A 25,894-nucleotide genomic window follows, 5' to 3' on the forward strand; every position below is an offset into this window, starting at 1 on the left:
AGCAGCATCTATTCAAAGTGTTATACTGCACAGTACTTTATAAAATATAACATCAAATAATACTTTACCTTCATTCCTTATTGTATTATTAAAAAAAAGAAATATTATTTAACACTATGTCAATTTACAAAAATACACAACCAACTGTCTCCATATACAACTCCGAATGTTATAATCCACAACTTTTGCATGATATCAAATCTGTTTTGATTATCGGATCAGGCGGTTTATCTATTGGTCAAGCTGGTGAATTTGATTATTCGGGTTCACAAGCTATTAAAGCTATAAAGGACTCAAATTCAAACATTAACATCATCCTAATAAATCCAAACATTGCAACTAATCAAACTTCTCATTCTTTAGCTGACAGGGTTTACTATTTGCCAGTCACTCCAGAATATATTACCTACATTATCGAAAAGGAAAGACCAGATTCCATTTTATTGACTTTTGGTGGTCAAACAGGATTAAATTGTGGTATTTCATTAAAGGAGAATGGTATCTTAGATAAGTATAACGTTAAGGTTTTAGGTACACCAATTAAAACTTTGGTCACTTCTGAAGACAGAGATTTATTTGCTAAGGCATTGAATGAAATCAATATTCCAATTGCTGAATCAATAGCTTGTGACAATATTGATGATGTCATTGCATCTGCTAATAAAATTGGTTATCCGGTGATTATCAGATCTGCCTATGCATTAGGTGGTTTAGGATCTGGTTTTGCTAATAATGATACTGAATTAAAAAATTTGGCTTCACAATCTCTAGCTTTAGCCCCACAAGTTTTAGTGGAAAAATCGATGAAAGGTTGGAAAGAAATTGAATATGAAGTCGTTAGGGATCACGTAGGAAATTGTATCACCGTCTGTAACATGGAAAATTTTGATCCATTAGGTGTCCACACTGGTGATTCGATCGTTTTTGCTCCTTCTCAGACTTTATCGGATGAAGAATTCCATATGTTAAGAACCGCTGCGATTAAGATTATCAACCACTTAGGTGTTATTGGTGAATGTAATGTCCAATATGCTCTACAACCGGATGGTTTAGAATATAAAGTCATTGAGGTGAATGCAAGATTATCTCGTTCTTCTGCTTTAGCTTCAAAGGCAACTGGTTATCCATTAGCGTACACAGCTGCAAAAATTGCATTAGGATATACTTTACCGGAATTACCAAACCCAATTACTACTACTACTGTCGCCAATTTTGAACCTGCTCTGGACTATATTGTCGCTAAAATTCCGAAATGGGATCTATCAAAGTTTCAATATGTAAACAGAGATATCGGCTCAGCGATGAAATCTGTTGGCGAAGTCATGGCCATTGGTAGATGTTATGAAGAAGCTTTCCAAAAAGCTATCAGACAAGTTGATCCATCATTATTAGGTTTCCAAGGTTCCGATGAGTTTGAAGACCTTGACGAAGCATTAAAAACTCCTACTGACAGAAGATTATTAGCAATTGGCCAAGCTTTGATTGTTGAAAACTACACCGTTGAAAGAGTCCATGAATTGACAAAAATCGATAAATGGTTTTTACACAAGTGTAGTAACATTGTTGATATTTACAAATATCTTGCTCAAGTTAAGGACATTACTCAATTATCATACAAATTATTATTAAAGGCCAAGAAATTAGGATTTTCTGATAAACAAATTGCTAAGTCCATTAACATCGAGGAACAATTAATCGATGAACTACAAATCAGAGAATTAAGGAAGTCTAAAGGAATCATACCATTCGTTAAGAGAATTGACACATTAGCTGCTGAATTTCCTGCCGACACTAACTACTTATACATAACTTACAATGCAACCAAAAGCGACATTGAATTCAATGATAATGGTGTTTTAGTTTTAGGTTCAGGTGTTTATAGAATTGGTTCGTCGGTGGAATTTGATTGGTGTGCTGTTAATGCAGCAAAGAGCTTAAGAGAACAAGGAAAGAAAACAGTGATGATTAATTACAATCCAGAAACCGTATCTACTGACTTTGATGAAGTTGATAGATTATATTTTGAAGAATTATCATTAGAAAGAGTTATGGACATTTATGATTTAGAACACTCGGAAGGGTGTATTATTTCTGTGGGAGGTCAATTACCACAAAATATTGCTTTGAAATTATTTGAAAATGGTTATAAAACTCTAGGTACTAGTCCAGTAGATATTGATAATGCTGAAAATAGACATAAATTTTCATCAATTCTAGATTCAATCCAAGTTGGTCAACCTGAATGGAGTGAAAATTCTACCCTTGAAAGCGCTGAAGAGTTCTGTAATAAAGTTGGATATCCCGTATTAATTCGTCCATCGTATGTGTTATCAGGTGCCGCCATGTCTGTTGTTAATTCCGAAGAAGAATTAGATAAGAAATTAACATTAGCCTCTGACATATCACCAGATCATCCTGTTGTCATTTCAAAGTTTATCGAAGGTGCTCAAGAAATTGATGTTGATGCCGTTGCTCATAATGGCTCTGTATTAGTACATGCGATTTCTGAACATATTGAAAATGCTGGTGTCCATTCTGGAGATGCCTCTCTAGTTTTACCTCCACAACAAATCTCTTCTGCTATTAAAACCGAATTACTAAGTATTGCCAAAAAAGTAGCTAAAGCTTGGAATATCACAGGTCCTTTTAACATGCAAATTATAAATGATGGTATTGGACCATTGAAGGTTATCGAGTGTAATATTAGAGCTTCAAGATCATTCCCGTTCGTTTCCAAGGTTCTAGGTGTTAATTTTATTGATATTGCAGTCAAAGCATTTTTAAGTAAACATGTTCCTGAACCAGTTGATTTAATGTCAAAAGAATATAACTACGTTGCTACCAAAGTTCCTCAATTTTCATTTACTAGATTAGCTGGTGCTGATCCATTTTTAGGTGTTGAAATGGCCTCCACCGGTGAAGTTGCTTCCTTTGGTGCGAATCTAATTGAAAGTTATTGGACAGCTATTCAGAGTACTAGTAACTTTAAGGTTCCTTTACCTCCAAGTGGTATCTTAGTCGGTGGTGATTTAACCAAAAACTACATCAAGAACGTTGTGAAGACTATCGACACCTTAGGGTTTAAAATATATGTTCCAAACCAAAGTACCTATGATTATTTGACTTCCGAAAAAGAGATCCAATCTGAAATAATTATTGCAGAGATTCCAGCAGACAAGAGTAAATTAAGAAAGTACTTCCAACAGTTAGACATTCAAACTGTATTCAATCTAGCATCGAAGAAGGCTGAAGATACCCTTGATGAAAATTACATTATGAGAAGAAGTGCTATTGATTTTGCAATTCCTCTATTCAATGAACATGAAACATCTTTACTATTCGCAAAATGTTTGCAAAAGAAAGTCGATGAAAAGATCAAGATATTAAACTCCAACGATGTTGTCATTCCACCAGAAGTCCATTCTTGGGATGAAGTGCTAGGCTTCAAAGCTTAATAAATAAAAATGTTAATAACATATATCTGTATATATATATAACTCTATATCATAAATTGCACTGTCATTTTGAAATATTTTGTAATGTCTTAAGGTTCACACAGGGTAACCACCACATTTCCATCACTGAAAAATCGAAATTAGGAAACGTCTAAATAATTTTTATATAAATTAAGTGATACAACTGGTTATATTGTTTTATAACATGATGAGCATATCCAATGAACGTTCTCGTCAACTGAATATAATTATTGTGAGAGCAGTAACCAGTCATGAACGATGCCGAAGACCCATATGATTGGTATTACCATAACCAGAAAGAGAACAAGCCGGAAAATGAACTGAAAAAAACCATCAACGATTTGAATTCAGCGTCTGCACAAGAAACCTACCAAAGAAGTCTACCTAAAGAGGTGTACCCTGAACTAAAACCAATTCCGAATAATACGGCTAGCGCGAATGGTGTGAGAAGGCAGATCGAAGCCTATGATGTTGAAAAGGAAGATAAAACGAGCAAGAAGAGAAACGCCATTAGAACGCGCTTACAAGTAATTAATCCACCCAGATAGATGATAGAAACCCAATTGAACGGATTTTTTGCATGCAATACTACTGCTAAAAGCCAGCATGTTAATATCCCGTTCAAGTAACGTATAGGTCAAGATATATAGTTGTATAGCAAGTAATCTATGAACCAATCAAGTTTATAAAACAACATTGTAAAGGAACACACATCTGTGTGAGTGCGATGAAACTTATTTCCATTTTATAAGATAAAACCGGAGTTTTCCTAACGTGCCGAGATATTTTTTCACAAATGATTATAACCTCATTCGAACCCGTAACGCAATTTTCCATGTTACAATTATTCAATCCACCTGGCGGTCTAAACTGGAGAAAGAGACGTCCCAAACGGGGGCCAAACTTGTGAATTCTTGGTCCAGATCTGACGAAGCATCCCAAATCTGTTACAATGCAGAACACACCACGCACGGACAAGCTGAAGTGACAGACCAACCATGTAAATTTCTTTCATAGGTTGTTGAAGTTTCGAAGTTTGGGAATGTCCAGTGGGTGGTTTGATCCTACTGACACAGACTGTTCCGGAAATAGCCGAGGAAACCTGACATTTTTGGCCGCAACTAAGTTCGCTTTTTTATTTCTTCTGCGTGAGTCTACTGCATATCTCCACATGATCACACATAGATGATCCGGCAATATACCCAATATCGGTAACGTGCGATCTTTCCCGTTTTCGATATGTGGCCGTGATACTAGCCGAGTTCAGTATCGTTTGCGCTCTCGCGGCACCCGAGGTAATTCACCTAGAGCAAGCTGCTGTTCCGAGAAGAGGCAACACCGGTATACGTTTGCCCAGCCCCTGCGTCTGGCACGCACCGATCACAAATTGAAAACGGCCGCTCTGATCTTGCCCCTCTTCTTCTGTACTGGCGAAATACTGCGTGCTTTGGCTTTCTTCGACCGAGCGAATCGGGGCTGCAGATCTCAATTGCAATTTGGAGCCGTGCAACAAAATAGTAAAAATCGGAATTTCAGATCAAAAGAGGCAACATACGCACACACTTCCATCACATTAACGCGTGCAAATTACACTCACTTTCTCTTTTTCTATTTCTTTTTGTGCATTTCTGATTATTATTCTTTGGCTGAGATGCTTTACGAGACAAGACCGTGTACCGAGAACCGAGAAAAAAAACAGTGCGGGACGCGGTGACGTGGTATTTGTCTGCGTGTCTTCCGATCCCACCCATTGCGTTGGAAAAAAGAAATAACTGCGATCTTCAACTTCCTAAAACGGCCGATCAACATCGCGAAAGGAGTTCCACTTGCTGCGCCTGTTTTATGTGTTGCTGATGGACGGACCAGTGCACACAACATCTATCAGTTTGGAAAACCAACACATCAACTGCTCTCTTTCTCTGTCTTTTTCTTCTTTATGGGACAAAACACTGCACCATATTGTCTTTCTGCTACACTAAACGCACTAGTTCAGCTGCATCAGGCAAAGTAAGCATAAGCGCTTCGAAAGATGCCTGCAAGGAGTTCTATTAGAGTTGCCCATTCTCGCCACCAGCACAAACTAACCAACACCCGTAGTGTGTTTCGAAACGACCACCGTTATTCCAGACATCATTGCATGCGTGCGAGTTACACTCAGTCAGTCTCTCAATCAGCTATAGTATGTTCGCGGTTCGCAGTTCGCAGCCATGTCTATCTAGCCCTCTCTCGCTGCCTGTAACATTAAGTAATAGTGAAATACTCATTATTATACCGACGATGGAAATGGACCCTGCCTGCCACTGTTTCTCAATCATTAATTAAGTATTTCGAAAAACAACAACATACAACATAAGATAATCAAGCTTAACGTTTCGTTTTACGACATATGTAGTAGGCAGGAACAATACCAAGCTGGCTAACATCAATTCTTTCTGCTTGCTGATTCTCTGTCTCGATCGAATTCATTTATCTTAACCTGTCTATACGAAATAATTAACTTTATTATACTCCATCAATTAACTATCCCAATCGTCCTCGCTTTCTCTCCATATTTTTTTGCAGTTTTTTTTCAACACTCAACGTCGTTATTCTCTAAATGCTACCCATCTTGTTGAAAATGTATCGATATCTGGTGGGATCGAGATATGTGCCTCTATCTTTCACTACGCACCCAGACACATTGTCACCGTATCACTCAACTTGTGCTTATATACTCACTCGCATTCACACATATATATATAGATATAAAAGTTTAATCACAATTGAATTTCCTGATTCATATCGTTTCTCAGTTTTACCAGGATAGTCTTTTCTGCTTCTTATTTCTTGATGGTTTGCTAATAGTCATTGTGCTCCCCTGCTTTGAATAAAGAATAATCTGAGAAGCTTGGTCAATCAGTTCGGTAGAATAATGGGTGTATGTGGTTCTAAAGAAAGTGCCGATGCGCATAAAGGGTCTAACAACAATGAAGCTGCCAATGTTGCTAAGAGCAAACCGACTGATTCAAATTCTCCAAATGTAACAATAAGAACAAAAAATAAAAATAACAACAATTCGCAAGATGTTCCTTCGCATCCAAGTGCAAATTCAAACGTAAATAAATCTTCAAATGCAGTGGATAGTAAAAATAGTAGCACCGAGGATATCAGTGATGGATTGAATACTGACATGGAAAACGCTGATTTATCTTTGACTAACTCTAAGACAGATGCTACTTTGTCAAATGAAAAACATATACCAAAAGTCTTACTATTGGGTACTGGTGAAAGTGGTAAGTCCACCGTCTTTACACAACTAAGAATTATCACCAACAATAAATTTGACGAATCAGAAAGATTATCATATAGAAATTCCATTCATGAAAATATCCTGGAGATTGGCGAAGATCTAATTAGTGGGAGAAGACATTTCAATATAACGATTACAGAAGATGAAGAGAAAGAATATCTAATATCGGAAAAGGATTTAGATTTTTTTGTAAAAGAATCTTATGAACTCAGATGTCATAACAAAATGGCAGAGCTTGAGCAATTTCCAGAACATCTAGTAAATATCTTGACAAAATTATCACAGCTTCCAAGTACAAAGGATTTATTAGATGATTATGAAAAGATATCACAGATATATTTAATGGATTCAATAAGATATTTTATTGAAAATTTACCAAGAATTGCAAAAGCAAACTATTCTCCTTCGGATCAAGATATTATTCGCTCAAGAAGTAAAACATCGGGTATTCATGATGCATATATTAACATTGGAAATAACTCTAAAATACACGTCTTCGATGTCGGTGGACAAAGGTCAGAACGTAAAAAATGGATTCACTGTTTTAATAATGTAACGGTGGTCATATTTTGCGTGTCATTGTCAGAATATGATCAATTTTTAATCGAAGATAAATCACAAAGTAGGTTCCATGAAAGTTTGGTATTATTCGAAAATATTGTTAATAGTAGATGGTTCTCAAGAACATCGGTTGTTTTATTTTTAAATAAAATAGATTTATTCGTTGAAAAATTGAAGAAAGTTCCTTTAGAGAAATATTTTCCGGACTATACAGGAGGTCAAGATATTAATAAAGCAGCAAAATATATTCTATGGAGATTCTTTCAATTAAACAGAGCCAATTTAAACATTTATCCACATATAACACAAGCAACAGACACATCAAATATTAAAGTATTATTCTCTGCAGTTAAAGAAACAATTCTGCAGAATAATTTAAAAGATTCAGGTGTGCTGTAGAAATTATAATTTATAAGATGCTACATAACATATCCCCTTATAATTGCATTATCTTAAAGCATATTTCAAAAGGGTGCAATCCCACCCAAATAAGAAGGTAAATAATCAAATAAAAGTAAATTGAAATAACAAATTTATATTAACTATATATTGCAGATCATATTAGTAAAAAATGTAAGTTAATAATATCCATTACATGCTTGTTCAATTAAGAAGAATTAATTATACAAAATGAAAGGCTTTTTTTATATAAAAATTTCTAGAAGTATGTTAATTAAGGTAGATAATGCCCATAAGCAACACATTGTCAATCCTAATCCAAACTTATTACTCTGTATCCAATCTCTTGAACTTTTAATGCCACCAAATGTAAGAAATAACAAAATTACTTGAATTAACAGTGCTACACATGAAACAATGAATTTAACCTCAAAGCCGTCTTCAGATTCATTTAAAACTATATTCCTCAACAACCAAAATCTGTGAGACTCTTTGTGAATAAATATCATAGAAAATAATCCACTGACACCTATCCCACCCATAGAATTCAACATAACACTGCCAACACATGAGCTACATGATATCATAAAGAATTTAGTTGCAATATCTGTTAAATTTTGGCCATTACTGTCAGGTTGTTTTTTGTATAGGTTACACATAGCAATATTAGAAATCAAATCACTTACTGAGTTCCCCCAAGCAAATATTGTAAGCCCCAGTATGGCTTCTGATATTCCTGTTATGTTCTGGTAAATTTCTAATATTTCTATTAGAGCGTTCGCTATCAAAGATATCCATAATATAGTATTGGTTATGCAAATTACTAAAAGTAGAATCCTCAAAAGGCCAGTTAATTTTTCAATGATTCTCCTTTCAGCTGAACTATCTGAGATTACTGCATCACCAAATGATGGTGATGTAAATATTGAAAATTTGTTATATGCAATAATGGTTCTATAATAAACAACCGCCAAAAAAATAAACAATGAGGACAATAATATAGGAATTGTCCAAATGAATAACGAAAAATTACTGGACATAATGCATGATAAAATAAAAAACGAGAACAAAGGACTCAATAAAGTTTGTAAAAATAAAATTGCCATATCTATTTTAGAGTAAACATACTTTTTAGTATCAATATCATAATCAATTATCTTCAACGGCTGAGGACATGACAGCCGCAAAATTATTACGAAAGGTGATGTAATGACAGACAGAATTGCATCTATTTTACTTTTCTGTGAAAAATGCATTAAGTGAGGCAGAAACATTCGAAAAAAATTCTTTTTATATTTACTCATTATCTTAGTTTTACTGGATCTAACAGTCATATTAAAAGTATGCAAATATTGGTCATCCATTAGCTCATGGCCAGGATCATCTCTATATGACTGGAAGGTCTCTGGTGCACTATTTGGAAAATTTGGAACATCAGTGTACCTAGCTTCTGTTATAGGTACCGTACTAGCTCTTCTTGGTATATCCAACATGTCATCCATATTTAAATTATCGTCATACGCAGCTTCAAGAGTTGTTAATTGCTCTTGATCAACACTTTTGTTAGACGATTCTAATACAGATAATAAATTATTAAAATCCATTGCTGTTAGAATATTGGGTCGTATGTGTCCTGTAAATGCATCTATTCCCTCATCTGAAGTTTGAGATGACAATTCTAAATTATATGGCTCTTCTTCATCTTCAACATTATCTGCTTTCTTTTGTCCCTTATAAATGAATTTAGACGTTAGGTAGATCACATAGATCATTATCATAACGATACAATTAAACACTGTAACTTTATTCATTACGCACACATACCACATTGCCAGGATGGCTACAGAGGTAAAACCTAAATCTTTTAAAATAGTTTTCCTCTGAGTTTCCATTATATTGAGGTCTAAAAACGACATAAGCATAAAAATTGATCCCTCAACTACGCATAAAATAATTCCACATGCACCAAGGACTTCACCGACAGACAATGCTGCAAAATTTTTATTATTCGAGTCATTATCCAAAGATCTACTTGTCCAACTCATAAAATTAGAAAACAAATCTGGAGACGAATTACACCATGATAACAAAACTGCTGCAAGTACACCAGATGAAGCTGACTCTTCTGAGCCCGACAAACTTGCTACACTTGGACATAAATAATCAGATGCACAAATCCCTAGAAGAATGAAATAGATAATAACCTGTATTGAACTTGATAGTATAAAAGTAAATGATAATGAAGTTGCACCTTCATACAATAACTTTGGATGTGCAAGTTTAAATGCCCATATCATATCTTAAACTTAGAATCTGTGACTTCAAAATAATGGAGTGCATGAAAAACCTTATTATAAATTAATATCAATAAATCTATATTACAGTATTCCCTTCGATTGCATTTAGCCAAGTTTAGCAATATTTACGTATTGACAATTGATGTTAGTTAAAAAGTGTTGTTATCTTATTTTACCTTAATTTTTATATTCTTTGTAAAAAGAGGCTTTAAATGCAAGCGGAATTAAAACGGAAAACATGTCTGTTAGGTGAGGCTGACTCTATTGCAATATATAAATGTTAAATATGATTTCTAAAATTTAAGATTGCTTGAATAGATGCAATTGATATATAAACATGCAGACCTTCTATTGATATAATCTATATTTAATTATGTATTTAAATAGCAAACTTAAAATTTAAAAGAAATATTATCACAGTCACTCGAAATACTCGATTAGAATTAAGCGGAGTATGCAAGTGGCACCTTTGGGTATGAAGCACCAATTTCTTGGATGGATAGAGCAGCCAACCATTGACCCATGTCAATGGCAGTTTCTAATGGCTTCTTTTCTACTAAAGCAGCTAAGAAACCAGCGGCGAAAGCATCACCAGCACCGTTGGTGTCAACAATTTTAGAGCTTTCTAATGCCTTGACTGGGAAAGTTTGAGATCCTTCTGAAGTGACCACAACAGTTGGTTCTAGACCATGTGTGAAAATAACAGTCTTTTTAGAGTCACCTACTATTTCCTTGGCAATGGCTTCCAAATCAGTTTTAGAACATTTTAGTTCAAAAGCTTCTGCATACGCTTCAGCTTCAGCTTCATTGGCAATAACCATAGTGGTATATGGTAAAACCTCTTTCAAAGCATCCTTGAAAAATTGAGGAATGAACGGAGCACTCAAGTTTAAGATGAATTGTTTACCGGTTTCTTTGGCGTGCTTACCTAATTTAATAATAGATTCTGGGGAGACAGTCAAATGGAAACCACCAATGTAAAAAATTTCAGCATTTTCAACAACAGACCAATTCTTGTCCAAATGATCTGGAGTAAATAAATTAGCAGCACTTAAGTCTGTAACCAAAGATCTGTCGAAGTTCGTAATTAAAGCAGCACACTTACCAGTACCTGCATCTTCTTGGACCTGATATAAAGAAGTAACACCAGCAGCTGCATTTTCAGCAGCTAATTTCTCAGCATATTTGTCCTTGCCAACAGAACCAAAATAAGCAACCTTACCTTTACCTAAAATATAAGCAGCACCTCTTGCTGAATTTTGACCAGCACCACCAGCAATGTATTTAACGTCTGGATAACTAGCTAACTCATCGTAGATGGCCATCTTCTTATCACCAGATTTGGCATCGACTAAAATGGCATCATTGGCCTTCAAATCGTACTTCTTTAGATACTCAGCATCGACAGTGGCTTGGATATCCAACAAAGGATTACATAAAACAACTAGCTTTTCTTGAAACATTGTTAAAATTGCTTTGTTTTTATTCTTGTTTTACTTCCTGGAGTTTGAAAGTCTTTACAATAAATTTTCTTTTTTAAACGTTTAAAGTAAATAATAAATACGTTCGATGAAATCATTTATATTTGCAGTTAAACAAGCACAGAAAGACTACGATCAACCAACCCTTCACCAACGAATCATTTCAACCACCACCATATGAATTCAGGTTCAAGAGAAACTGTTCCAAGTCGATCTCAACATGTATTATCATATATTTCATTGTTGAAAAAAATAGAGATTGTGGTGAGAAATAAAATTTTAATTTTTCGAAACTTCCGGATCTTATGCCTGAAGTAGAAAAAACATGAAATTTCAACATCTCGAGAAAACATAATGAGAAACAAGGTACGAGAAACAACATTTGTGATATTGAATATGTTGAAAGGGTGGAACAAACGATGGATGGATCAACTATTTGAGATACTGTTGCTTTGACAAGATTGTTGAATTGAATTTTAGATTGTTTTAAATAAGTTTAATGTGTCGATATATACCTGTATATAAAAAGGACAAGAACTAACTGTTTGTTTGTCGAGTGCTGTTTGATATAGATAGAAATTTACAAGTGCACGAAGCATACCACCCTGACAATGCAAGACCCATTACTAGCTTATTCATTTTTTCCAGATTCTAGCAGTATCTTTTTGAGACATGTTCATGAAGTTTTGCTATCGTTGGCTTTTTACACTGTCTGCTATCAGTATGTGGCACCAGCTGTAAACAAGATGGTCTTTGGTGAAAAGTACACTAATATTAAAGATGACGGTTTGAAAATTGATTTTGACGTTCACACAGTGTCTATGTTTCAATGTGTCGTAACTTACATCTCCATTTATCCAACTATTTTTTTGAATTTACCTAGTGATTCTGTTTATAATCTAGGTAATTTTGCTGACGAAAGATGTTCCATGGTCACAGCAATCGCAATGGGTTATTTCATTTGGGATTTATATCTTTGTGTACGTCATTATGACATTTATGGATTTCAATTTACTTTGCATGCTTCCGCTACAATGTACGTTTTATGTCTAACAATGAGACCTTTTGCGCAAACGTGGATCTCAAAATTCTTGAGTTTCGAACTCAGCACACCTTTTGTGAATATCAATTGGTATTTCATGCAAATTCTCAAGAATGAAAAGATTGGAAAATCAGGCGTTAACGCACAAGGTTCTAAAAGTGCAACGATGTCATTATTGAACACTTTCAATATTGTAAATGGTATTTGTTTGATGGTAGTGTTTTTCTTTGTTAGAATTATCGGTGGTCCAATAATGTTACTTGGAGTGCTTTTTGATGTTCTAGAGGGAATTAATGAGCTACCAGTTATTCACTACACAATGCTATTATCATTAATGATTGCTATGGAAACTTTGAGTGTGTTCTGGTTCATGAAGATGATTAAAGTGATTAGAAAGTTGACTAATAAAAAATGAATGTGTATATATAGACAATAGATAATATAGGCCTCAAAAAGTTAGTCCGGATATTAATACAATAACAATCATTTATGATCATTTACTAAAATAGTCTTTATAAGATCGTAGTGCTACGTTAATGTAAGAGAGACTTCTTGAAATAAGCAGTATCAGACATTCCGTTTTGGTTCATTGATCTTGAGCTTTCTATGACAGATCAGTAAACAACTTAACTGTTCCGTAACACGAACATCTTCAATTTAAATAATCAAATAAGTTATATGACACACACATATATACACGAGTAAATGACTACATAATCGCATTATTTTGATATAACTTTGCCTTTCGTTGGCGATACCCTTTTTAAAGATTCGAAAATTCGTTGTATTCGGTTCTTACATACGGTGACCTGAAAAAAATAATAATATCGATATTCAAATATAATAAGAGAGTTATATATACAAATAGTATTTTAAAGAGAAAGAACTTTGAATACCTTTTGTTGCCAATAACACAGTATCAGCACTAGTCAAGTTACTTTTTAATTACTAATTGACCAAAAGTGCTTTATTGGAAGTGATCAGAAAGCTCACCAATATGTCTGAAGATAATTTTCAAGATATCAAAAAGAATGGTATTAATTTAGCGTTGGATCCAAATTTGATCAATCTCCCATTGTACACTTCCTCATTCTCACCAACTGGGAAATCGGAAACATTCACAGGAACAGCGAATTCAGAGGAGGCAGATGTTGAATTGAAAGTGCCCTTGGATAAGAAGCTCAACGATGCTAATACCAAAAGCATTAATCTCATCAACAATCCATACGAAGTCTTTGGAAAGCTACCGTTAGCTCAATTGATTCCTCTAATATCGCAACAGAAGGGACCAGGTTTTACATTTGGCAATTTATCTGAGGATGAATTACTTCGAGAAATTCAACAAGAGGAAGAATTAGAAAAAAATAATAATGTTGACGAGCTAATAGACAGATTCCCGGATTCCAATAAGATGGATATGGATATACTACCATTAGAAGACGATACTGCAAAGCTATCAGATTTATCGACGACCCAAGGTGCAGACGAATCTTCAATGGATTTTAATTCACAAAACCATGAATTACTTGGAGATGGTATTATTGCCATCAATAACGACACTAAAGAGTTTATTCCTCAAGCCAACTTTGAGCAAATAAGGAAGCAAATGATCGATGATATTAATTTGGCTATTAATGAATCATCTTTATCTTTAGAATTCGTTTCTTTACTATTATCCGGTGCAAGAGAACAATCAGCATTATCTTCAATGTCGCCTTTCTTGAAAAAAACCGTATCTCCAGGGTCATTGAACTCTGAAAAGATACCACACGAAACAAAAAGTAAGAAAGATGAACAAATGCTTGCGATATTAGACAAGGGTTGGAAATTAAAAAGCTTAGACGATTCACGTCAAATGCTGAAAGAGAATTATGCTGCATTAACAAAGACTTTACAGAGAGAGCATGAATATTGGAGAAAACTTGCTACGAATATAAGTAACAAGGATGTCATTTTTAAATTAAGAGACTATTCTACAAATCAAAGGGTTTTAGGTATTAAGTACGGTTATGGTGACTCTGGCTCAACGTATAGATATGATAAAGGTATCGCGTTACTTAGAAATAATGTCGAAACAAATAAACTAGAGTTAGTTCCCACCTCGAAAGGAAGTATAGAACATGGTAATGAATTGCAGAATTATGAGAGATTTATCAGAATCAGAATATATACACGACTTGAATCAGAAGATGATTCTGTTTTAAGTGGTGAAAGTTCAATTTCAAACGAATTTTTGAACAATAATTTTGATTCCAGTGAAAAAAATTCAGATAGCATCAGATCTCAAATATCGAGGTTAAAGGCCTTTATCTTTGAAAAAGAATTAATGCATCACTTAAAAAAGGAATGTTCAGAATTGATTTCTTTTGGAGTTGTAGTTGAAAATGAAAACAAAATAGTACTTGAATTATCTAATGAAAAAATTGAGATCGACTTTGTATCTTTACAAGATCCTTCTGTGGTTAACCATGAACAAGATTCACCAAGGGTCAATGATAAACGTGCTAATTTGATATTAGTTACTTTAAGAATGCTTCTGGTTGTGATGTTCAAAAAGGAAATCAGACAAACAATGATTTCTTCTAAAAGAAACATTACCAAGAGTGCTGATGAAATATTGTTAGTTAAACCTATATTGGGGAAAATCCGTCATCACAGTTACAAAGTAATACTAAGAAGAATCCTAAAAGATTATGTACTGGGAATAATTCCTGAGGCTAGTATTAAAGAAGAAGCAGTTTCTGCTTCTGAAGATGTGAACTCATCTGAGGACGGTAGAAAGAAAGTTGCCCTAGATAAACACATTGAAACACTGACAAATGAAATCGAAGCATTCGAATATTTACTAGAACTGCCTGTTTCCAAGTTTGATATTACATTACCAATGATGGATAATAAAGCTGCCACGATTAATCTGTTATTGAAGAATCCAAATTACTGTAATGCCGTCATTGATATAAAATATCTAGATAAAAATGGTGTTACAATATTTAACACAACATTCACGGAATTTAAAGAAGTCGAAGAGTTCTTAAGTTTCATCGTCAGCGAATATAGCAAAGATAAATCATCGTTAATCAAAAACGATGACATAAAAATGGAAGATGTGAACTAGTTTGTTCAGAATTGACGGCCAGAAAGGTTGCAGAGTGTAATGAGATGCATCATTGCATTCTATCTATATAACATTAAATAAACTTAATACAATGTAATTTACTCTGGTGTTATCACTTAATAGTATTTTAGCGATATGATGAGATACATATATATATTTATGTGTGTGTCCGGTGGCGCTTATAGTGTGACCGACATAAAATTTAACAAGGAATTACACGCCTACTAAAAGATCCACATCATATAAAAATGAGATATATTACTTTAGTTGAGAATGTAAGTAATTAGACTAAGATAGCTATCTCAGTCAAATAATCACATCCAAATAAAAATGGGATACACATTAACCTTTCTAGGCTGTGGTGTTATGGGCCAAGCCGTTCTATCCGCTATCTACAATGCTCCAAAAGTTACTGATGCTGCTATTGCAAAATTATATCCGTCCAAAATTATTGCATGTAACCATAATGACGAAACTGCTATGGGTGTGACTAAACTAATTGAAAGTTTACCACCATCCCCAAATGGTATCATTGTTGAATCCACATTCGGTGAAAATGATAGAGCTGTGAAGGAAGCAGACATTGTCTTCTTAGGAACTAAACCATTTATAGTCGAGGAAACCATGCGTAAAGTCAAGGAACATATGGGTGAAAAGCTGCTTATTTCGATCTGTGCTGGCTGGACTATTGAGCAATTAACCGCTTACTCACGAAATGTCTCGCGTGTAATGACTAACACCCCTGCTAAATATGGATATGGTTGCGCCATTGTCGCCCACTCTCCAACTGTGAACGAGAATCAAAGAGCTATTGTGTCGCAATTGATTAGCCAAGTAGGTAAATACATCGAATTGCCAGAAAAGAACATGGATGCCGCCACTGCTTTAGTGGGCTCTGGCCCAGCCTTCGTCCTATTAATGCTAGAGTCATTGATGGAAAGTGGTATCCAAATGGGTATTCCATTGAAGGAAAGTAAAGAGTGCGCTTTGAAAGTGATGGAAGGTACTGTCAAGATGGTGGAGATGAGTGGCGAACACCCTGGCGTATTGAAACACCAAGTCTGCACCCCAGGTGGTACCACTATTGCAGGTTTATGTGTAATGGAAGACAAGGGTGTCAAGAGTGGTATCATCAGAGGTGTTGAAGAAGCCGCTAACGTTGCTGCCAAACTTGGCAAGAAGAAATAAGGTCCATTCCAATACAATACAACACAACCTGAAGCTTCATTCAAAACCCACCCGTATATATAGTTGTACATTTATATATTTAAATATTAGATAACTGCCTTTAGTATATATATGTCTGTGCATTGATTGCCTTTGTAACCAGAAACCTCAGGTCTTCACCAAACCCTGACAGAGCAGAGTTAACCCTTCCGTAAACCGCAACCACGATTGTTCATTCACCCTAGGGCTGCAACAAGCCCTAGCGTATCCACCACGTGACGCGCTGACCAATGAGAAGCCTTAATCCTGATCACCCGTTCGTGCACAGTGAGGTGTCCCGTCTGACCAACCAGAGACGGGGTTTTCTGTCTGGTTAGAAAGCGCCTGATCGCGTCGTCGCTTCAATGAGAACTGCGTAGCGGAGCATGAAGGAGATGAAGCAACGGGAGAAACTCCGCGGGGACAGATAACCAATTCTTGCTGCGGGTGTTACTGATGGTTATGCTGTGTTCCACGCCATCACTCAGTCTGACGCTATTGCACGCGCTGTTATTACATTCAACACGCCAGGCCACGGAGTTTCAGAGTGTTTTGAAATACACCTGATGATCCACTTAACTGAGTAATGAAAACTCCGTAGAATGCCACATATTGCCACAAGTATGCCGCACAATAGCAACAATGACATGCCAGATCCAGGTGGTAACGCAAGATCGTAGTAAGTAAGTCCCAAGATATTATCTAAGAAACATAAGTAGAACGCTTCAGTCTACTACCCCCTCCAGCTCACCTTCTTGCACCTTCCCCCCTTCCACCCCCCATAGTTAAGAATATTGAATATCTTCGAGCCACACACCAGAAATAATAAATGAAATAATCAATTTCCAGCTAATAGCAACTTAGTATACTTTTAATTCTAATACTTTGACTATTTTATATTATTTTCATTTTATTTAATTCTTTTCATATCTATATATATTTATAAAGGTTTTAATTCAATACTTCTTGGTGTTGATTAGTCTTGTTTCCCCCAATTACGTTGTTTGATTATTTCAATCATCCAATATAAGGAAACCAACCGTCAATATAAACTTTTTTTTTTCATATTCGTTTTTATTTTAACAATTCTAGCTTTGAATTTTTCCCCTTTTCAATATTTTTGAAATATAATAATTGTTTTTATCAATTTAACTACTTATAAAAGTAAGACATTTTGGATATTACAATTAAGTAAAGTAGAATAAAAACCTATCTCATAAGAAAAAAGCTCTATCAAAACAAAAAAACTACAACAAAATAAAGATGGTTTTACCAAGATTATACGGTGTCTCCACTAAGGGGGCCTTGAAAAATGCCATGAGACTTTCTTCTCATACCTCTGTCAGAGGTTTGGCTACTGCTGCTCCTCTCGTAGGTAAGGTTAAAGGTGTCATCGGTGCTATTGTTGATGTTCAATTTGGACAAGGAAACTTACCAGCTATTTTAAACGCTTTGGAAATTCAAACTCCAAACGGTAAGTTAGTCTTGGAAGTTGCTCAACATTTAGGTGAAAATGCTGTTAGAACCATTGCTATGGATGGTACCGAAGGTTTAGTCCGTGGTGAAAAAGTCATTGACACAGGTGCGCCAATTTCTGTCCCAGTCGGTAGAGAAACTTTAGGTAGAATTATCAACGTTATCGGTGAACCAATTGATGAAAGAGGTCCAATCAACTCTAAGTTGAGAAAACCAATTCATGCTGATCCACCAAGTTTCGTCGAACAGAGTACCGCTGCTGAAGTTTTAGAAACTGGTATCAAAGTTGTCGATCTATTAGCCCCATACGCTAGAGGTGGTAAGATTGGTTTATTCGGTGGTGCTGGTGTCGGTAAAACCGTTTTCATCCAAGAATTGATTAATAACATCGCTAAAGCCCATGGTGGTTTCTCCGTTTTCACTGGTGTCGGTGAAAGAACAAGAGAAGGTAATGATTTATACCGTGAAATGAGAGAAACTAAAGTTATTAACTTAGAAGGTGAATCTAAGGTCGCCTTAGTTTTCGGTCAAATGAACGAACCACCTGGAGCTAGAGCCAGAGTCGCCTTAACTGGTTTGACTATTGCAGAATACTTCAGAGATGAAGAAGGTCAAGATGTGTTATTATTCATCGACAACATTTTCAGATTCACTCAAGCTGGTTCCGAAGTTTCCGCTTTGTTAGGTAGAATTCCATCTGCCGTCGGTTATCAACCAACTTTAGCAACTGATATGGGTTTGTTACAAGAAAGAATCACAACAACCAAGAAGGGTTCCGTTACTTCTGTCCAAGCCGTTTACGTGCCAGCTGATGATTTAACCGATCCTGCTCCTGCTACTACATTCGCACATTTGGATGCCACCACTGTCTTATCAAGAAGTATTTCAGAATTAGGTATCTACCCAGCTGTCGATCCATTAGATTCTAAGTCAAGATTATTAGATGCTGCTGTCGTTGGTCAAGAACATTACGACACCGCCACTCGTGTCCAAGAAACTCTACAAGCTTACAAATCTTTACAAGATATCATTGCTATTTTAGGTATGGATGAATTATCTGAAGCTGACAAAATCACTGTCGAAAGAGCAAGGAAGATTCAAAGATTCTTATCTCAACCATTCGCTGTTGCCGAAGTCTTCACTGGTATTCCAGGTAAATTAGTCAGATTAAAGGATACAATTTCTTCATTCAAAGCCGTTCTAGAAGGTAAATACGATCACTTACCAGAAAGTGCTTTCTATATGGTTGGTGGTATTGAAGATGTTGTTGCCAAGGCTGAAAAATTAGCTTCTGAAGCTAATTAAAAAGGCTTAAAAGCTACATTCAAAGACTTAAATAGCATAAGAAGCTAGATTTAATAATCAAAAGAAAAAAGAAGAGATAAAAAACACATGGGAACAATCGTACATTGAACTCGAATATAAATGAAGGGATTTTGTTTTATCTACGATTGAAAACATGAGGAAAAAATTAATATTCTAAAAAGTTTTTAAAGTTGTACATGCAATTTGACGATTATTAATCATATTTTGATCATCCAGGAACAACAACATATGTCCTTTTATTCAAATCTTCATTTGTTTTCATTCATTCGTTTCGTGATCTACCACATATTGACATTATGAAGATAATGAACTAAGGTTCTATCTGGTTGTTTTCTTCCCTTCTTATTCTTTTATTTTTAAATTTATCATCATCTTAATGACATTTAATGTCACTTTCCAACTCATACGACCACGTATATGTAAATAATATATTTATATATATATATTATGTATATAATTTTTTATATTCTAAGATCTTCTCAAAATTATTCTAAATTGCACTACTAAACTTACTATATCGTTCCCTTATCCACCATTAACTAAATTATTTATTAGGCAAGATCAGCCCAGGATTTCAAATGACTATTTACTGATACACCCATACACCATGAAATATTATGTTTTAGTTTTTTTCTATCAATTATTTCTTGTTCATGTTTTCATTTTTACCATATTATGTTGTATCGTCTCGCTTGCACGTCTCTGAATGTTTTTTTGTAAAACGTGATCACTATATTATCTTACTAGTTATTTTTCGTGCAACACTCTCGTCCGAAATTCGGTAAAATCGAAAATTCAAATCATTTTATCTAACGAATTACCACATACATACTATAGAGACTGTCTGAAACAAATTTATGAAATTGGAAAATTACACACAAATTCTGAAACTGTATACGTTATTTTCTGCAATAGAATGTTTCAAGATTTGTCATTATTCCATATCACAAAGTGAAATTGCTATGTTGTATAATTTTTTCATTAAGAAAATAAGTAGTGATGATGAATATTGATGATGACGATGAGCTTTCGTATACTATTCTATTGTCAACATAGTCTTAATCTTTATTGAATTCTAAGAGTTCAGTACTCTAACTGTAGTGGAACTGTTTATATCTAGTATGCTCTCTTGTTACTTAACAAAAACGTTCATCCATTGAAATTTATTAAATTCATTTGTTTTTAAATCTTGTTTGTATTTGAAGAACTATTAGTTTTAACAGCTTATTTTCTAAATTTTGTGTTTTAAACAGTACATACATATATATATATCCAGTCGAAAACTACCATACAAATATGTCTGATACCGAGGTTCCAGTTGATGCTGTCGAAGAATTCGAAGTCGTTGAAGAATTTACTCCAGTTGAATTAGCCACTGCTATTCCAGAAGATGTCCAAAGAGCTCAATCTGAAATTAAACTATTTAACAAATGGTCCTTTGACGACATTGAAGTTAAAGATGCCTCTTTAGTCGACTACATCCAAGTTAGAAACCCAGTCTATGTTGGTCACACTGCTGGTAGATACGCCAACAAGAGATTCAGAAAGGCCCAATGTCCAATTATCGAAAGATTAACCAATTCTTTAATGATGAACGGTAGAAACAATGGTAAGAAATTAAAGGCCGTCAGAATCGTCAAGCACACTTTAGAAATCATCAACGTTTTATCTGAACAAAACCCATTACAAGTTGTTGTCGATGCTATTGCCAACTCCGGTCCAAGAGAAGATACTACTAGAGTCGGCGGTGGTGGTGCCGCTAGAAGACAAGCTGTCGATGTCTCTCCATTAAGAAGAGTTAACCAAGCTATTTCTCTATTGACCATCGGTGCCAGAGAAGCTTCTTTCAGAAACATCAAGACCATTGCTGAGACTTTATCTGAAGAGTTAATAAACGCTGCCAAGGGCTCTTCTACTTCTTATGCCATTAAGAAGAAGGATGAACTAGAACGTGTTGCCAAATCTAACCGTTAAACAATATACAGTAAAACTTCTAATCATAAATACATAAAACATAATATTATAAAAAAATATCAAGTACAAATTAAGCAGAAGAACGATGATGACGTTTTTTTTCAATTAGATAGGTTGTCTTGTGTTAGCATACGATGGGCCTCTTAATGCATATATATATGTTATACTAATGGTATCATTAATACTGTAGGATCACTTTTTGAATCAATATCCGTCACGTGCCAGGAATCGGCCCAAATCTGTTACCCCAACAGGAAGTGCCGTTTTCCACTCTCTATATAGAACCCATGGTATTGTGTCGTGTCGATGGAACACAAACTGGCATTAAAAACGTTGGGGATTATTGGTAAAGTGGAGTAGAAGTAACAGAATAGGGTCCACATACAAATCGTGCTATCCATAGTAACAACAACTACGATATCGTTGATGACGCGAGATCCTTAAAAAAAAGAAAGAAAAAAAAGAGAACATAATAATGATACACAGAAAAGGTTACACAAACATCAAAATTAACCGCCCATTTTCGTTATGTGCGCGTCAAAACATATGTCTCACTGTGATAAGAGATTACAATCTGTGTGACACACAGATTGATTTACCTTCATTTGAGTCTTTTAGAAGAGAAAAAAAAGGGTAAATGGAAACATTTTATTTGACTAAAGGGATTAAGGGTCATTACTTTTTTTTAATTTCAATTTTGTTGGGGTTATTTTGTAGGAGTTTTTGTGTCAATTATTTTGAATCGTTCGGCGGCTAAACTGGTACTACTGTTTAATTTTTTTGAATTAGTATATAAAGATAGAAATAATCTTGGATAAACTTATAATATTATATATATATTAAGTGATTGCTGGAAGTAAACGGCACCTTCTTTCTTTTATTCTACTCTTTGGTGCTACAAAACTCAAAACATTTATACAATATATACTCATATATATAGAAGTCATTAATAGATATGACAGACATATCTAATACTTTTGAATATGAGAATGGTTTACCTAAATTTCCAATACCAACTATTGATAATACATTGAATCAACTTTTAAAAAGTCTGGAACCTTTATATTATGCTGATGGTTATTATAAACATCCATTAGATTTAGAACAAATTCAGGAGCTCAATAAGATCTTTCAAGATTTTAAAACATCAACTATTTCAAATTTATTGCAAAAAAGATTAATAGATTTTAATATAGAAAATGATTGTTATTTAGATAAATTACATTTAGACATTAACAATCATCACAGCAATACAATAATGGATATGACAAATGATGATATTTTACCGAGAAATCCTTTTCTAATATTAGCAAACGATGCAATTAAGGATATTAGCCAGCAAGATAGAGCCGCTGTATTAATTCATTCTTCATTAAAATTTATATCTGCTCTCAGAAAAAATATTTTACAGCCAGATTATACTTATGCAAATATATCATCAGATAGCAATGACAATATTGCTTTTCAGAAAAAATATTTATCAATGAAACCGTATTTAAAATTATTTGGAACAACAAGATGTCCTGTTTTTGAAGAAGGGGAAATTGAACACTTTGATTTAAACAAAAAATATTCCTATTCAGATACAAATTCAATGGATTGGTCAGAAGATGATGAAGAAGAAGAAGAAACTGATAAGGATAGGAATTTAGAACAAAAAGAAAATAAAAATAGTAGACCAGTGACAAGAGATGGGAGTATAACCCTTGAGGATGAGAGTTTATTTACAAGTCATGGTATCACTTACAAAAATTGTCCGGACTCAAAACATATCTTAATAATTTCAAGAGGACAATATTATACCTTAGACGTACTGGACACCAACGATTGTGTCGTTTATACGGATGATGAATTAAGTTTAATTTTTGAATATATTATCAATGATTCAAATCTAGACAGTAAAAAGCTTCCAAGTGTCGGAAATAAGAATAACATGACTGGTGCTACAGCATTGGGTAGTTTGACTTCATATTCTTATAAGAATTGGAAATACGCAAGAAAAAGATTAGAAAAACGTTATCCGAATGAATTAAATTTGATCGATGCTGCATTGTTTGTACTGGTATTGGATGACACAGGCCTGAGTGGAAATTCATCAATAGAAGTCAAAGACAATCTTGATGGGACGTCAGTTGCAGAAGATGGGGATAATAGCTCAGATGACTGTAAGAGACTATTTTATGGAACATCAACTATTGATGAAAATGGTAATCAAGTTGGCTCTTGTATCTCGAGATGGTATGATAAGTTGCAGATTGTGGTGACAACAGATGCAAAAGCAGCAATTATTTGGGACTCTTTTACTTCAGATGGGTCAGTGGTTTTGAGATTTATTTCAGAAGCCCACGCTGAGAGTGTCCTACGTTTAGCAAGAAATGTAAATGAAGACAAAAGTAAGTTTTCTCTATGGCCCACAGTACATGACCCATGTTATAATCCTAGAAGCAATAAACCAAATAGCTTAAAGGATGACCTTCCAAGAGTAGTCAAAAAAATCGATTGGTCATTCAGTCACATATTAAATACTCATATCCATTTATCAGAAACAAAATTAGCAGATTTAATTTCGAAACATGATATTACCAAAGTTTCTGTACCATTTGGAAAGAAAACAGCGCAAAAACTGGGGGTAAAACCTGATTCAATGATTCAAGTAGCATTGCAAGTCGCACATTACGCTTTGTATGGCCGGTTTGTCTACGGTTATGAACCAGTTTCAACAAGAAGTTTTAAAAATGCCAGATCAGTCTTTATTAACTTACAAAGTCAAGATATATTAGAATTGTGTCAAGAATTTATATCAAATTCTTTGGAGGATTTAGTGAAATTGGATAAATTTATTAATTCCTGCCACATCCATGGACAAAAAGTTAAAGAAGCGAAGGAAGGGAACGGATTCGAAAGACATTTTAACGCTTTGAAGTATGTTTATAAATTTCATGAACATTTTGGAATTACTGCAAGTAAACAAGAACTACAGATAGCCAAAAATCTATTTGAAAATCCTTTGCTTACTCCATTTTCTTCTCCAGAATTGATTTTTGCAAACTGCGGAAATACAGCCACAACCACTTTTGGGATAACCCCAGCTATACCTCAAGGTTATGGCATTGGGTATATCATCAAAGATGAACAATGCGATTTAACAGTGACATCACAATTTAGGCAAGGAAAAAGATTGATGTTCATGTTGAATTGGGTATTGCACGAAATAAGAACATATTTTAGAAAATCAAGAAATTTGGGAAGAGGAGGTATTAGAGTAAACCCATTGGTTGACAAGTTATATGCAATGGATAATGCCAAATACGCATCAAAATTAAATGCAATGACACAGGGATCTGGACATAGTAGCAACAACACCAATGGATTCTTTGATCTCAAGGGACACATGGAAAGTAGAACTGTTTCCGGAATGAATTCCCATAGTAACTCTTCCCTGGCATTAAACCAATCAAACAAAACTTATTCCTCCATGATAAATTCAAAAGAGTTCAATGAGGCGGTAATGTCATTAAACATCGAATCTAAAAATCAAAATGGACCTACAGAAGAAGAAAAACTTGGTACTGGTTCTCAAATCCCATCATTGCAACCAAACGATGAAGAAAGTGATTCAGATGAGAATACCCGTAATGTTGTAACCAAATTTGGAGAGTCTGGATTTATATTTCAAATTGAAGAACAAAAAACCTCTAATGTCATTGACTCTAAATTTGACATTGATTTTGACAGAGGTCGGGTCGGGAGGAAAATAGTGAGTTTTGAATAGAAAGCATAAAAAACCAACTAATGCTGTGATTATACTTATTTATTTCAGTTTATCTTGAATAGTAAACCAAACAGAAATACCTTTTATAAACAATTCATTTTGTTATTAAATAAAACTGTCAATTCCATCTAACAATTAAATACGATAATTACTGTCACACGGAACTAGGTCAATCAAACAACACTTTTTGGCTCAAAATATTACGTCCAACGTGATATTGAAAATATCGATTTTTCAAAAAAATAAAAAAAATTAAAGAATAAAAAAATTTTCGTTAGTTTGTCCAGAAAGGTTATATTTAAATTTAAAATGAATAGATTAACTATAATTTGTTACTCAATATAATGCAGTAATGGATAAGAAATATTGAAAATAGTTTGAGTTTTAGATATAATTTCATTACAATATATAGTATTTTTATTTACTAGGTGATCTTATCCATATTCAATTTAAGTATACTACTAATCTCTTTGAAATATT

General features: G+C 34.4%; 11 protein-coding genes across 11 annotated transcripts; 9 read left to right on the forward strand and 2 right to left on the reverse strand.

The window, feature by feature from the left end:
- Positions 1-116: 116 nt before the first annotated feature.
- Positions 117-3,455, forward strand: CPA2 (carbamoyl-phosphate synthase (glutamine-hydrolyzing) CPA2; the record flags this gene model as incomplete). Its single annotated transcript, XM_003687184.1, has 1 exon — positions 117-3,455. One exon carries the CDS (start codon positions 117-119, stop codon positions 3,453-3,455), a length of 3,339 nt encoding a protein of 1,112 aa, XP_003687232.1.
- A 272-nt stretch (positions 3,456-3,727) lies between these two features.
- Positions 3,728-4,024, forward strand: TPHA0I02980 (uncharacterized protein; the record flags this gene model as incomplete). The annotated part of the gene is made up of 1 exon (XM_003687185.1): positions 3,728-4,024. The coding sequence occupies one exon, from the start codon at positions 3,728-3,730 to the stop codon at positions 4,022-4,024; it is 297 nt and encodes a 98-aa protein (XP_003687233.1).
- Positions 4,025-6,387: 2,363 nt separating this feature from the next.
- On the forward strand, positions 6,388-7,725 carry GPA2 (guanine nucleotide-binding protein subunit alpha; the record flags this gene model as incomplete). The annotated part of the gene is made up of 1 exon (XM_003687186.1): positions 6,388-7,725. The coding sequence occupies one exon, from the start codon at positions 6,388-6,390 to the stop codon at positions 7,723-7,725; it is 1,338 nt and encodes a 445-aa protein (XP_003687234.1).
- Positions 7,726-7,970: 245 nt separating this feature from the next.
- ECM27 (Ecm27p) lies at positions 7,971-10,022 on the reverse strand (the record flags this gene model as incomplete). Its single annotated transcript, XM_003687187.1, has 1 exon — positions 7,971-10,022. The coding sequence occupies one exon, from the start codon at positions 10,020-10,022 to the stop codon at positions 7,971-7,973; it is 2,052 nt and encodes a 683-aa protein (XP_003687235.1).
- A 443-nt stretch (positions 10,023-10,465) lies between these two features.
- Positions 10,466-11,485, reverse strand: ADO1 (adenosine kinase; the record flags this gene model as incomplete). Its single annotated transcript, XM_003687188.1, has 1 exon — positions 10,466-11,485. The coding sequence occupies one exon, from the start codon at positions 11,483-11,485 to the stop codon at positions 10,466-10,468; it is 1,020 nt and encodes a 339-aa protein (XP_003687236.1).
- A 629-nt stretch (positions 11,486-12,114) lies between these two features.
- Positions 12,115-12,960, forward strand: TPHA0I03020 (TLC domain-containing protein; the record flags this gene model as incomplete). Its single annotated transcript, XM_003687189.1, has 1 exon — positions 12,115-12,960. One exon carries the CDS (start codon positions 12,115-12,117, stop codon positions 12,958-12,960), a length of 846 nt encoding a protein of 281 aa, XP_003687237.1.
- A 582-nt stretch (positions 12,961-13,542) lies between these two features.
- On the forward strand, positions 13,543-15,660 carry SRB4 (Srb4p; the record flags this gene model as incomplete). Its single annotated transcript, XM_003687190.1, has 1 exon — positions 13,543-15,660. The coding sequence occupies one exon, from the start codon at positions 13,543-13,545 to the stop codon at positions 15,658-15,660; it is 2,118 nt and encodes a 705-aa protein (XP_003687238.1).
- Positions 15,661-15,990: 330 nt separating this feature from the next.
- PRO3 (pyrroline-5-carboxylate reductase) lies at positions 15,991-16,848 on the forward strand (the record flags this gene model as incomplete). The annotated part of the gene is made up of 1 exon (XM_003687191.1): positions 15,991-16,848. One exon carries the CDS (start codon positions 15,991-15,993, stop codon positions 16,846-16,848), a length of 858 nt encoding a protein of 285 aa, XP_003687239.1.
- A 1,281-nt stretch (positions 16,849-18,129) lies between these two features.
- ATP2 (F1F0 ATP synthase subunit beta) lies at positions 18,130-19,647 on the forward strand (the record flags this gene model as incomplete). The annotated part of the gene is made up of 1 exon (XM_003687192.1): positions 18,130-19,647. The coding sequence occupies one exon, from the start codon at positions 18,130-18,132 to the stop codon at positions 19,645-19,647; it is 1,518 nt and encodes a 505-aa protein (XP_003687240.1).
- Positions 19,648-20,964: 1,317 nt separating this feature from the next.
- TPHA0I03060 (40S ribosomal protein uS7) lies at positions 20,965-21,642 on the forward strand (the record flags this gene model as incomplete). The annotated part of the gene is made up of 1 exon (XM_003687193.1): positions 20,965-21,642. The coding sequence occupies one exon, from the start codon at positions 20,965-20,967 to the stop codon at positions 21,640-21,642; it is 678 nt and encodes a 225-aa protein (XP_003687241.1).
- Positions 21,643-22,597: 955 nt separating this feature from the next.
- Positions 22,598-25,414, forward strand: YAT2 (carnitine O-acetyltransferase YAT2; the record flags this gene model as incomplete). The annotated part of the gene is made up of 1 exon (XM_003687194.1): positions 22,598-25,414. One exon carries the CDS (start codon positions 22,598-22,600, stop codon positions 25,412-25,414), a length of 2,817 nt encoding a protein of 938 aa, XP_003687242.1.
- Positions 25,415-25,894: the final 480 nt, after the last annotated feature.

This window comes from Tetrapisispora phaffii, chromosome 9 (genome assembly GCF_000236905.1).
Source record: "Tetrapisispora phaffii CBS 4417 chromosome 9, complete genome".
In the NCBI taxonomy this organism is placed as follows: Eukaryota; Fungi; Ascomycota; class Saccharomycetes; order Saccharomycetales; family Saccharomycetaceae; genus Tetrapisispora; species Tetrapisispora phaffii.